A 13,226-nucleotide genomic window follows, 5' to 3' on the forward strand; every position below is an offset into this window, starting at 1 on the left:
AACCTAGGGAGAGTATTGACACCCAAGAGAACAGGAAGTTCATGTTGTTCTAGCATAGGGAAGATGTGAAACCATTCTGCTAGAGATGTCAGCCAGCTCCCATCCTCCATTTTCCAGAGTTGCATGTTAAGTATCTACTTGGTATCAATATAGAAAGGGCCAGTGCCCTAATTTAGCACAGCTTTTGTGACAGCTGTTTTTTTCGCCCACTGAAGAAAAAGGAACCCCCTTCCTCCAAATGTGCTGTTGCTACAGAGGACAGGAGATATGCTGCTCTTCACTGGGGGATATTGCTATAAGTTACCATACAGCACAACAGCTGAGGATACTGAGATGCTTACAAAAAGCTACATGAAATTAGACAGCATCTGAGTATTTTTAAAAATCAAATCACAGCATTTGCTGTTCTCATTGCAAGGAAAATGAAACAATAAATGAATAAATATTCAGCAAAAAGTAGTTCTCCATATAGCCTCAGCATTTTAATAAAGAGAAGTTATAATCATACTAAAAAAAACCCTGACTCTCTACAATCTAAATAGGATATTTCCTAGGCAACCAAACCTGACCTGAATAAACACAATGCAATTACTACCTGCCAAACAAACTTTTAACTTGTTTTAAAGGATGGTTTTCTTGTTTTCCTCTCCTTGACCCTCTCTATACCAACCACTCCTTCATAGCTGTATTTATTTATAGGGATTTAAATTGCGTTCATTTTAGTATGGGAACAGCCTGCAATGCTACTTTATAGTCTGCAGTGTTGTTGCAGCCGTGTTGGTCCCAGGACACGAGATAGACAAGGTGGGTGCAGTAATATCTTTTATTGGACCACCTTGTCTTTTTAATTCTACTTTATAGGCAGACGCACTAAACTGAATGTGCACATTTCAGGTTTTTTTTTTCAGAACCACCTTAGCTTCCTAAGTAAAGGCAGATATATTGGTGTGTCCCAAGCAGAGCAGGCAGCTCTGTGTTCTGGAACACTGCAACAAAAAGCTGAGAGTTTTTTCCCTGAGCTGCCGCCTCCTTAACTAATGATGCAGGGGACAAGTGCCAGCAAGCCAAAGATTGTCTTGAAGATATATTCCAAGGATCAAAATTAGTGCAGCAGATGCACTGAACCTGATCCTCTTGCAGGGAAAGATGTGGAAACAGAGTCATTTACTAGTCTAAGAGCGACCCATGGCGCCAGCAGGAACCTGTTTGCAGTTCCTTCAGTAACAGCACTCTCTTCCTTTAAATGGCTCCTCTCCTGGCCCCCAACGTGGCTCTAAGTCTGACTGTCCCCAAGTAGGAGAGGAGTGACTAAATGGGAGAATACATCCCTATTGGCGCAATAAGGTATCTCCTGCTTGTTCTAGTCATTGTGTGTTGATGGAAGGTGCCTTCCCCATTTTCTTTAGATGAGGTTTGGTTTCAGTGTGACTGATGTTCTGAAACCAATCCAGAGTCATCTCACATGCAGAGTCCACACATCTCCCCTTCAACCCCATTGAGCTATTCGCTAGAGGAGGAAGATGAGGGGAGAAGTATTAATTTCCCTGTCGAGTGCTCTAGAAGACTATGCTGGCACACTGTAAACTGCCTGTCCTGCTCTGCTCAGGAGAGCACCACCAAAGCTGCCCCTCAGACCTGCCTTCAGTCAGGAAGCAAAGACATCTAAACAAAAAAAAAACAAAAAAAAGAGAGAGACACACATTATCGCCTTATAAATTAAGTTGCCAAAGTAAAACCAAAGTTGGTGTGTCCCTACAAAGTGGGATGATAGATTCAGAAACTGTGGCAGGACAGTATGCCCAAACTTTAAAATACTGGGTGCACTGACTCATTGGCTCACCCAGTCTAAAGGCTGAAAACAAAAACTGATCTCCCATTTTCTTTGAAAGCGGCAGAAGAAATGGATGACTTGACCAACTGGCTGTTCACTTTCCTGAATTCGTCCTTTAGCTCCACTCAGCGAGGTATTCCCCACAGTGAATTTAGGCAGTGATTCCACATGTTAATTGGACCACTCACACACTTAAGATTGACATATGCTCAAGTACCTTGCTAAATCAAGGCCTTGCAGAAGAATGCAGGGGAAGCCAATTTTCATTTCTACCTTCTACAATTGTCAGTCAATGCATCCAGGATTCATAAATGCAGGTCAGATCTGCCACTTGTTTGCAAGGGAGGGACATAAATACAACGTAAAAAAAACATTCATTTTTGGTATTAAAAAAGTTTGCAATTACTGTATTTTCCTGTGAAGCAAATTTGAGCTAGGGTCGTTGAACATGCTACTTTTAAAATAAAACAACCTCCTCCCCTGCTAGGCTCCTCTCCCCCAGAAATATAAATATTTGTGGATGTTCTGAAAAATTATTTAGATAAAGAAAAACATTTTGGGGGAATAAACTTGAGGGTAACATTAGAGTCACAGATTTCAACTGAGAACTTAGTAACAGTTTTCAAGCTGATGAATCTTCCCACAAAAGGTAAGAGGTCCTGCCATTAGGCTAGGGTAAACTGCATTTCAAAATTAATGCTGAAAGCAGTCATCATATTCTTGGCCTCTTCCTTATTATTCTGTGCCATCAGTCCTTTAGAATTAAACTGCCTATTACATAGATGTGGAATGTTTCCTTATTTATATGGAGATATACCTATCTCATAGAACTGGAAGGGACCCTGAAAGGTCATTGAGTCCAACCCCCTGTCTTCACTAACAGGACCAAGTACTGATTTTGCCCCAGATCCCTAAGTGGCCCCCTCAAAGACTGAACTCACAACCCTGGGTTTAGCAGGCCAATGCTCAAACCACTAAGCTATCCCTCCCCCATTTCCCCAGCAGTTTCCTCTGAGTTCCCTTCTTTTTCATTTATGCATTTTGCTATAATGCTTGTAGCCAGAGCTAACAGTATACTATACAATTTTTGTAGTGTATCAAGCTACAATGAAGCCAGAAAATATATACTCTAGTGGAGACATAATAGGAGCCCAAAGTACAACTACTCCCAAGAATGTAGTTGCTTACACAGACAAGCTCGAGGAAATGTGCCAACTACTGTGGTGTTTTCCAACAAATTTAGTTATAGTGTATTCTGGGGATGAAATGAAATCTGAATACTACTAAAATCTAGTATGGTATAAGGAGAAAAAAAGCACCAGATATTGTATGGACATCTGAAATGAAATTAAGTTCCTAGATTTTTACAATATAAGCAGGCTATATTGTCAGTGTTACACTGAAGCTTGTTTTTTAGATGAATTAAAAGTATTTCCCATCAGAACACAACACAATAAATTGGAGGAGACATTTAAGCAAGGTAATAGTCTGTTTCCTCATACTGGCACAATATACAAGTACTTCTTGTTTAGTCTTCTTTGCTAATAGCCAATATGAGCATTGCTCCCACACCTATTTAATTCAATGGCATTTACTTAAGTGAGAACAGGATTGGTCCCATAGTTTGAAGTCTACAACTTTAGCACCAATGTGAAGCAAGGGGCAGGACTGGGAGCAACTGCTATTATAGACCGAGACAGCCAGCTGGGATGGAGCAGCGTGGAAAGGAACTAAATGTGCTCATTTCACAGCCTTGCTACAGATACCTACCCTGTCAACAGCCCTGGGACACCAGCCAGGAGAGCAGTTCCCTGGGATGGGTTTACAAAACCTATGATCTGCCCCAGCCCCACTAGGAGTGTGAGCAGATATATTACTGAACTAGTCTTGTGGCACCCCATTCTGCCTGGGAGACACAAGGTCAAATCAGCTTCAGACTAAAGGAAGCTGGCAGGGTAGCAGATGAGCATGGCTCAACTGTGGCAATGGCTGTGGAGATCGTAAAAATTTAAAAATTGATAATACTTCGCTATGGGAAGATTCTAATATGCTTAGTCATCTTGGGTGACTCCAAAAATAGCCTACTATAGACTACTTGAGGAGTTAGGTATTGATCACCGTAAACAACAGTGTCAGAATCTGGCTGGTGGCACCTACAGAACCCAGTTCAGATCAGGTGTAAACAGGCACAAGGCGATTGAATTATACTTACTGAAAGCAGAGCTGTGCCTGCTTACACTAGGACTGAATTTGTCCCTTTATATTCAAACTGCTTTACAAATACAATGGGCCGATTCTGATCTCACTTTCACCAGTATCACTCCATTGACCTCAATGAAGTTACTCCTAATGAGAGCTGGGTAAAATTTTTTGTCCTCATTTTTTTTTGGCCAAAAAAACCCCCCACAACAACAACAAAACCAAAACAACAACAAAAAAAACCAAAACAACAAATCATCATATTGGTGACGCCAAAACATTCTATGAATTTATGTTTTCATCAAATTGTTTGTGTCCAGCTCCTGCCCCTGTGCCCCCCAAAAATGTTATGAAAAAGTGGAAACATTTTCTTTAACATTTTGATTTTTTGTTTCCATATGACTTTTTGTTTCAATGTTTCCTTCAATTTTATTTAAAAAATTAAAAAATGTACAAATTGCTCAAAATCTAAATGACATTTAGTTTTGGATTGACCACAACATTTCATTCAACCCCAAAAGGAATGTTTTCCAACGTCTCAATTATCCAAAATTTTTGGGTTTGGTCTGACCTTAAATGATTTTTTCCCCCCTCGAATTGCCAACAAACCAAAAAATCCCTTATTTGCACAACTCTACTCCTGATTTACACCAGTGCAAGATCAGAATCAAACCCATTATGTTTGGAGATTGGTTCTTAATGGCAGCAGAGATCATCACTTTTCCTTATCTGTTTTTAATTTTAAACTCTGCGCTGTTGTAGAAGCCATCTTGATTCTTAGTTAAGATCTGAACTAAAGCTCACTGAAGTCAACGAAAAGACTTTCATTGACTTCAATAGGCTTTAGCTTAGGCCCCAAAGGATTAGGAGGGGACATATAAAATGTAACCAAATATTCAAATAGTCCAGATGATGCCTCAATTGCTAATTAGAAGGGGGGGGAGGGGAATCAGTTACAGCACATTTTACACCCAAGAGACCAGAATCCCAATCTGCAAATATTTTGTGCCTTCTCATGATGAAGTTTTGAATAAAGCAAATACAAGGGATTGGTTAAAAATGGATAAAAATAAACCCAACGAAATGTAAAACAAATTGCAAGGACAGCTTGCTATGTTTTGGTGTTACACATTCCTATAAACATTACCTACATTAATGTAGTATAGGATTGCACACACAAACCCAAGCAACAGTGGCTAAATGCTCTCTGCCCTAAATTTTCCAGGCAACAGTGTCTCAGATAACCTATGGCGGGGGGGGAAATGTTGGTAACTGGCTAACGGCAAGCTTAAAAAAAAAAAAAAAAAAAAAAAGGAAGGTTATCACATTGAAATACAAAATTGTTCAGGATTTTGCAGACTCAAAGCTTATTTGTAACAGCAAAGTTATTCTGTGCTTGAGCTACTGGTGTGGACGTCCCTTTGCTGTCTCTTTACTAAAATTGGGTGTCCCATGGCAGACAAGCAAAAATCTAAATCCCCACATTAAAGTATCATAAATCACAGCACAGCTTACTCAAATTGCAAACTTGGATTTAAGCAGCTGGGCCATTATAGACATTCATAAAAGGTTTTTTTTGTTTTTGTTTTTTTAATTTGAACAGTCAGGGTCCACTGGTAGATAACAATGGCATTTCTTTGAAAGGTGCTATTTACATGCTCTGTCTGCTCATTTTTTATGAGCAAGGTTATTGAAATGTATAAAAGAACATAAGTTACTAGCACACTTGTGGGTGCTGTAAAATATAAATAATACATAATAAAATAAAATAAGATGGGTTAGCAAGAGAGTCAGTATCTTTTTGGTTCATAAAAGAATAGAGCAGAGGGACAACGCTGCAAACATATCCATGACCTTAACAAACCCAACTGTGCAAGCAGGCTTTTAAAGACTATACCCCTTTTGGAAATAATGACAAACCTTTCAGTAGCAGGGAAACTTAAAAAACAATCCAATCTAAAGGTACATTAATTTGGTCCCATCGATTTTGACCACACCCCCTCCAACATACAAATTCAGTCAGGGCTGAATTCAACATAATTTGTCTAGTCTCTCTAGCGCACACACACAAACACACACCTCTCTCTCTACCATTGTCAGCAACAGATCCCCCTGAACTGGGACCAAACGTAGATGTGATAAAAACAATTTCAGCAATGTTACAGAAAGTTTGAGACTTGAGAGTGGGTGGATATTAACTGTGTCTCTGGGTACTCTCTTTTTCTTGTTCTTGTTTTTGAAGATAAGAAAAATAATGGAATAAGACTCTTTATGGAGTGTTTCTCATACACCTTAACTGTATATATGCTCATATTATTCAACTTCAGTTGAATGACATGATTGGGGTTCATGTGTATTTTAATATTGTTATTTAGCTGGTTGGTAGGACTGAAAAGACTTACTTTTCTTAGCAAGAAGGATATTGAGGCTTTTCTATGAATAGGAGATGGTACAGCCCATTCCGAAGTTTACAATTTATGGTAAGCATTCTTGATATTGCTAGTTTTGGTTTTAAGGGGGTAATGTAAGACTACTACCCTATTTCAAAGGACTGAAAAAACAACGATGGGGCTTATTCAGGAAAATTCTTAACGGATACTTTTAAGACAATTAAGGGGCCTACAGAAATGTTGCAACTCCAGCTACGTAAGTAATGTAGCCGACGTACCTTAGGTCAGGGTCTACACCGGGGGGGTCAACGGGAGGAAATCTCCCATTGACTTACCTTACTCTTCTCGCTGGGGGTAGAGTACAGGGGTCGACTGGAGAGCGATCTGCAGTCGATTTGGCAGGTCTTTACAAGACCCGCTAAATTGACCGCCGGTGGATCGATCTCAAAGCGTCGATCCCGGCTGTAGTGTGGACATGGGTAGAAGTTGTTAATAGGTCTAAAGGAGTCTAACTTACACCACCTTATGTATCACTTCTGAATTTAGCCTAAGGTATCTGATGCTATTCCTATTTCAACACATAAACACTTGAGACGATTTCTCTGGCATCTAGGGCTTAGAATCAAGATTTGATACACTTGAAGCTAAATTACATATGGTGTCTCTTAACATTTCTCCATTGAAAAACCTGGCTAAGATGGTAGAGCAAAGTCTTAAGGAAACACAAGAAAGTCTGTACTGGAGACCAGACCAAAGGACAAAAAAAAGCAAGTGTTCTTCTAAAAAATGGGAAATACAAGATTATCTGGTTATTTGCTGCAAAACATAGTTTTTGATTTACATTGCTTAGGTTACAAATAAATATTTTAAGATGAGCAGTCTTTTTTTTTTTCCCTCAAGATGTTTTAAGGTCTTTTAAGCTTTTATAAGATTTTGATGATGTGCCAAATGATTTTACCTTTATCAGCTATACTGTCTCAGTAAACTGATATTTATTAATTTAAATTATTTTTAAAAGCTAGAAAATAAATGTTTAATCCTAGAGAGGTGCTTATTGGTAGATACAGACATTGAACAACAGAAAGCTTTCACTCTCTGCCCAGTCAATGTGTGGTATGAGCAATCATCTTTTTCTCAAAGGTCTTTTTGATTTTGAATGCTGACTGAGGTTCTCCCTTCCCTTCTCTGAAGAGGTTTTTCCCCATCAGACTAATTTCTTAGAGTACTGTATCCACACACAGTAAGATCCCCCATTATTTCTTTAGTCTAAGATCTTATTTGATATACTTAGGTCTATCAAAGACAAAAAGCCAAGGAAGATGACAGACGGCAATGTAGTCCCGTTTCTCATCATTAGAGTCATCTTGGTTTAGCAGTGTGGACCACTTGAAGTTTACAGACCAGGAATGTCGGGAAGAACATTTAAAAAAAAAAAGAAAAGAAACTTCCAGCAGTTTAAATGAGAAGTGATTGAGGCATATTTTAAGATTTTAGTAGAGGAGGGATCAAGATAAAGCTGAATTCTACCAATATTCTGGAAGTGGTGATAGGCAGACATGAGCACAAAGGAAAAAGGATAACTTGAGGGTAATGGGGCTTTGTGTCAGCACAGAAAAATTTTGCAGGACTGCAGACATATATTCATGTTTACAATTCAGGTAGCTTTTTGAAATTAATCAGTCTGAATAAAAAGGATGGAAGAAGTGTGGAAGCAGGAAGAAAGAGAGAGAACAGTGAGACCAGAAAAAGCTGAAAGTTAACTAACTTAGAAATACATATTTACTTATAAACAGAGAAGGGGTTGAACAAAATCAAAAGAAAACAATCCTGCCTCCCCCCCCAAAAAAACCCTTTCCCCTCAAGATTCATACAGTGCATTTCAGATCCTATCTCTAAGAGAAACTTCATTATTATTCACACAATAAGTACATTTATAAGATGCAAATTTTAATAAGGCACAATTTTTTTAACCATAGGAGCAACTAACCATAGGAACAATTTACCAAAGGTCACGGTGGATTCTCCATAACTGCCATTTTTTGAAATAAAATTGGATTTTTTTCTAAAAGATATGCTCTAGGAATTATTTTGGGGGAAGTTTTATGGCCTCTGTTAAACAGGAGGTCAGATTAAATGATCACAGTGGTCTCTTCTGGACTTGGAATCTATGAATTAGAAGCAAATAATTGATCTATTAGCAGACTTTTTGAGGTGAGAGAATATATTGTTGGTTATTATTGGTTGAGCATCGGCAGCATACAGCTCAGCACCTTACAAAAGCTAAACAAAGCCAACTTCTACCAGGACCAGAAACAGAGACACTGTTAGGTGTCTTGCTTATTACCACCAGTAGTTCCAGGGAAGGCCATGTAATTACCCTGGTAAGCACTGTCCCATGGCACCATAGACACCAACCTCCCCCTTTTGCCCCTGCCCCCACTCCACTCCTTCCATGAGGCCCCACCCTGCCCCATTCCAACCCCTCCCCCAAAGTCCCCGCCCCAACTCCACCCCCTTCCTGCCAATATTCCAACTCCTTCTCCAAATTCCCTGCCTCCTCCCCTGAGCGTGCCATGTTCTTGCTCCTCCCAGAGCATGCTAATGCTGCCAAACAGCTGTTTGGCGGCAGCCAGGTGGGAAATGCTGGGAGGCAGGCGAAGGAGCAGGGTCACAGTGTGCTCACAGGGGAGGAGGAGGTGGGGCAGGAGGTGAGGGGAGCTTGGCTGCTGGTGGGTGCAGAGCAGCCCCTAATTTTTCCTGGTGGTTGCTCCAGCCCTGGAGCACCCACCACCAGGGCCGGCTGTGGCTTTTTTGCTGCCCCAGGCAAAAAAGCCTCCTCCCGCCCGCGCCCCCCAGCATGGCAGGGGTGGGCGCCGAGCCCAGCCGCAGGCCCGCTCTCCCCAACCAGCCGGAGCCCTGGGGGGAGGGCGGCGAGCCTGGCCGGGGCTCCGCGCTCCCCAGCGGCCAGAGCGCCAGGGGAAGGGCGGCGAGCCCAGTCGCGGCCCCGCTCTCCCCAGTAGCCAGAGCCGGAGTGCCACGCCGCCCCACTCCCGGTGCCGCCCCAAGCACAAGCTTGGTGGGCTGGTGCCAGCCCTGCCCACCACAGAGTCAGTGCCAATGCATGGTACTGAAGGCAGCACTGAGCCCTAAGGAAATGCATGGAACAATTAGAATACCTGGAGGAGCTGGACTGGAAGGAACTGTCACTCGTGCAGTTGCAGCCCTGTCCATCCCAGCATATTAGAGGGACAAGGTGGGGGTGACAATATCTTTTATTAGACCAACTTCTGTGGTGAGGACCAGGGCCGCCCAGAGGATTCAGGGGGCCTGGGGTCTTCAGCAGCAGGGGGCCCCCGCTGCCAAATTGCCACCGAAGACCCAGCGCTTTGGCAGCAGGTCCCGGGGCGGAAGGACCCCCGCAGCAAAAGACCCAGAGCGGAAGAAGCTTTGGGGGCCCAGGCCCCACAAGAGGTTTCTGGGGCCCCCGGAGCAACTGAAGGACCCCGCTCCAGGGGCCCTGAAAAACTCTCATGGGGGCCCCTGAAAATTACCCCACTTGCCCCTCCCCTCTGGATGGCCCTGGTGGGGACAGAGACAAGTTTTGGAGCCATGGAGACCCGAAGAAGAGCTTTGTGTGGCTCAAAAGCTTGTCTCTCTCACAACAGAAGTTGGTCCAATAAAACATATTACCTCCCGCACTTTGCCTACCTAGTGCGGTATTCATTTAACCACGTGAGCAAAGAAATTCAGAGCAGGAACAGAGGATGGGAGGGAAGCTGCGTTTGGGTAAAACTGCCCCCCCCCCCTTCATTGTTGGCCGGGATTTGTGAGGCCCGGTTCAGTGTGCTGGTGCCCCGGTGGAAGACGGGCTGACCACTGGGGAGGAGGCTGTGCGGTTTAGTGACATTCAGGCAGGGGCTCCCTTGGGCCGCCCAAGCAGCCCCGGCGCCACTCACCTTGCCACAGCCAGGGGGCCCCCAGAGGACCAGCGAGGGGATTTCGTGGGCCTCCAGCAGGGACCGCAGCAGGGTCTGTTCTCCCAGCACCTGATCCTGCCCCACGTAGTCCCCCAAGGTGCCCGGCCGCAGCTTATCGGCCAGGGGCTTCCCCTCCAGCTTCTGGGCCACGGTCTCCCCGCTCAGGGCAGCCGCGTGGCTCCCGGGGCGGGCAGCCGGCCCTGCCCCTCGCTCCTGGCCTCGGGCTGCAGCAGCAGCAGGAGCTCCCCTGTGAGCCCCCGCGGCCCCGCCCGGCGTTCCCGGGGTGGCTGCAGCCGCCCGGCCCTTGTGGAACAGGGGGAACACGGGGGCGGCGAGGCCGCTCCCGACCTCCGGCTCCTCCTCCTCCTCGCTGCTCTCCCCCGGGGGCCCGGAGAGGCGCATTTTCTTGCTGGAGGGCTGCGGGCTCCGCTCCGGCTCGCCGCCCCTCCCCGCGTCCTGCAAGCACCCGTCCAGATGCGAGTTGATGTGCGCAGCGGGCAGCTCCCACAGGCACACGGGGCAGCACACCAGCGGCGCGTCCTGCTGCGCCCCGGCCCCCTCCATGCCCCTGGGGTCTCCGCTCGGGCCGGAGCAACAGCTGCTGCAGCCCTCTCCCCCGGCCCCACCCACAGGCGGCTTCCCTGGCCAGAAGCTGGCAAATGCTCCCCCCCGCTCAAAGTTGCAGGCAGATTCCTTCCTCCGCCCCCAGCCACTGCCCCGCACGCGGGAAACGAAAATGACCAGCCGGTGTCCTCCTCCTGTAGGCTGCCGCAGCGTGCAGACCTTCGGGAGGTGTAGTCCTGCGGCTGTGCGGGGGGGAGGTGTGTTAGCTTCGCTTATTTCCTGCTCTAAAGGAGACACAGAAAGTTGTAACTAACATTCTCCTCTCTCCCCTATTTATTTAGACCTACTCCCTAGCAAATTTACTGCACGGAGGGCCTCGTCTTTGCAGGGATGCGGTAACAATTTGTATAGTGGGGACTGGGGGTGCTGAGAGCCATTGAACTAAACTGTAAGCCCTATATATAATGGAAACAACTTCAAGCCAGGGAGGTGGGGCAGCACCCCTGGTTCCAGCACCTATGGCTCTCTCTGTGTCCTTTCACATATTTGCTGGTGAAAGAGATTGGCTTTCTAGCTGCACAGAGCTTTTAGTCTTCTTCAGGGCTGGGCCATGGGTCAGAGGTGTGCCTAGTACAACACACGTGGCTTCCCCCAAGGGCATATGGCCCAGAGTTTTATAACGAGGATGGGGTTTTTTGCTTGGTCTTAAGAATTGTTGGGTTGCATCTGAAAATCCATATTATTTGAATGTATTCAAACATATTTTTATTCCAGATTATTTTATGTTGGGTTGCTTCTGGTGCCCGTCCCTAATGCTACTCAGTAGTATTTTGAAAAATTAGTAAGCAGAATCCTTAAAAAAATTCTTTTGTTCCTTTGTTTAAAGAGCTCAGTCTTTTAAACTGTCACATATTGAAATATTTCTAGTAATAATTTGTCTCAGATTTAGGCCCTGATCTGTACAAGTGCACATGCTTAACTTTGCACATGCAAGCCGTCTCACTTTTTTTTATCTCCACTCTTTCCTTTCTTTCATTATGCTATGCACTTCTGAGCAATAACCATTGTTACCACTAATACCTATACCAATAAAACTCACCATCATACCTCAGCTTCAAACAGTGAAAAATCATGAACTTTATTAAACATCCCTGAGATGTATAATATCAACATTGAAATTCACCAAAAGCTTGAGTTCCAGCTGCACACTTCAGACATTTTAAAAATGAATCCTGACTCCTGTAGGCAAATCTTGAAGTGTAACTTCATAGAGTTTCTCTGATTTCACACTCGTGTAAGTGAAATCAGAATTGGGCCCTGTGTGTTTGCTTTTTTTTAGATTCACAGGCCATTTATCAAATTACCTGGACGTTTGTTTTTCCCCCCAAGAAGAGTCAGAAATGTTGTTAGTTTTTTAAAAAAGTCTTCCCATTATCCTACATTGTACAAAACATAGCATAGGTTTAACTAGATAGGAAAGTATAATAACTAGTACAGTTAGCATTGTAGTTCATCACCTAAAGTTGACCTAATGGTAAATCTTTCCAGGTTATATTGTTTTTTCCTCCTATTATAGATTTAGTTTTAATTATTCATTATTATATAACTGTTCCTATCTTGTAAATTTCCAGGTCAGTCTAATGTTAAAGATGTACTGTGCTGGAGTACTGAAATGTAAACAAGTCTGGCTACTATGTAATAGTATCTGTATTCTGACTTCAGTCTTGCAAGTGTCTGGCAAAATACTAGTATGTAGAAAAGGTAACAGATGAAGTTTTGTTTTGAACTCCTGATGAAGGCTTATAGATGATTATTAATACAGTGCCCAAAAGTTTGGAAGGCACATTACAGAATATGGAGTAAAGCAAGTCCTAGTTTAAGAGCTTACAATCTAAAAAAACAGACTGAGAAAGAAAAAGCGTATACATTTTCTTAGCAGTGCCTGTATATTATATTCCTGTCCAGCTCTAAACTACCTTATTTCACTTGGGTTATGGATATGTTGCTATTATGCAAATGATAGAGATAACATTATACACCTCTACCCCGATATAACGCTGTCCTTGGGAACCAAAAAAATCTTACTGCGTTATAGGTGAAACCGCGTTATATCGAACTTGCTTTGATCCACTGGAGCGCGCAGCACCGCCCCCCTGGAGCACTGCTTTACCACGTTTTATCCGAATTCGTGTTATATCAGGTCGCATTATATTGGGGTAGAGGTGTACATGCCCCTCTCCCACATAATCATGTGAGCATCTGTGG

At 43.7% G+C, this 13,226-nt stretch overlaps 2 protein-coding genes across 4 annotated transcripts in view; one reads left to right on the forward strand and one right to left on the reverse strand.

The window, feature by feature from the left end:
* WRNIP1 (WRN helicase interacting protein 1) overlaps positions 1-11,070 on the reverse strand; it is a 30,806-nt gene extending 19,736 nt beyond the window's left edge. The window contains exon 1 of the mRNA XM_034762218.1: positions 10,377-11,070. Coding sequence (XP_034618109.1) covers positions 10,377-10,961 — 585 coding nt within the window. The 5' untranslated portion in view covers positions 10,962-11,070. The remainder of the gene's footprint in view (positions 1-10,376) is intronic.
* Positions 1-13,226, forward strand: part of MYLK4 (myosin light chain kinase family member 4) — a 132,394-nt gene that overhangs the window by 1,562 nt on the left and 117,606 nt on the right. The window lies entirely within an intron of this gene.

This window comes from Trachemys scripta, chromosome 2, assembly GCF_013100865.1.
Source record: "Trachemys scripta elegans isolate TJP31775 chromosome 2, CAS_Tse_1.0, whole genome shotgun sequence".
Classification (NCBI taxonomy): Eukaryota; Metazoa; Chordata; order Testudines; family Emydidae; genus Trachemys; species Trachemys scripta.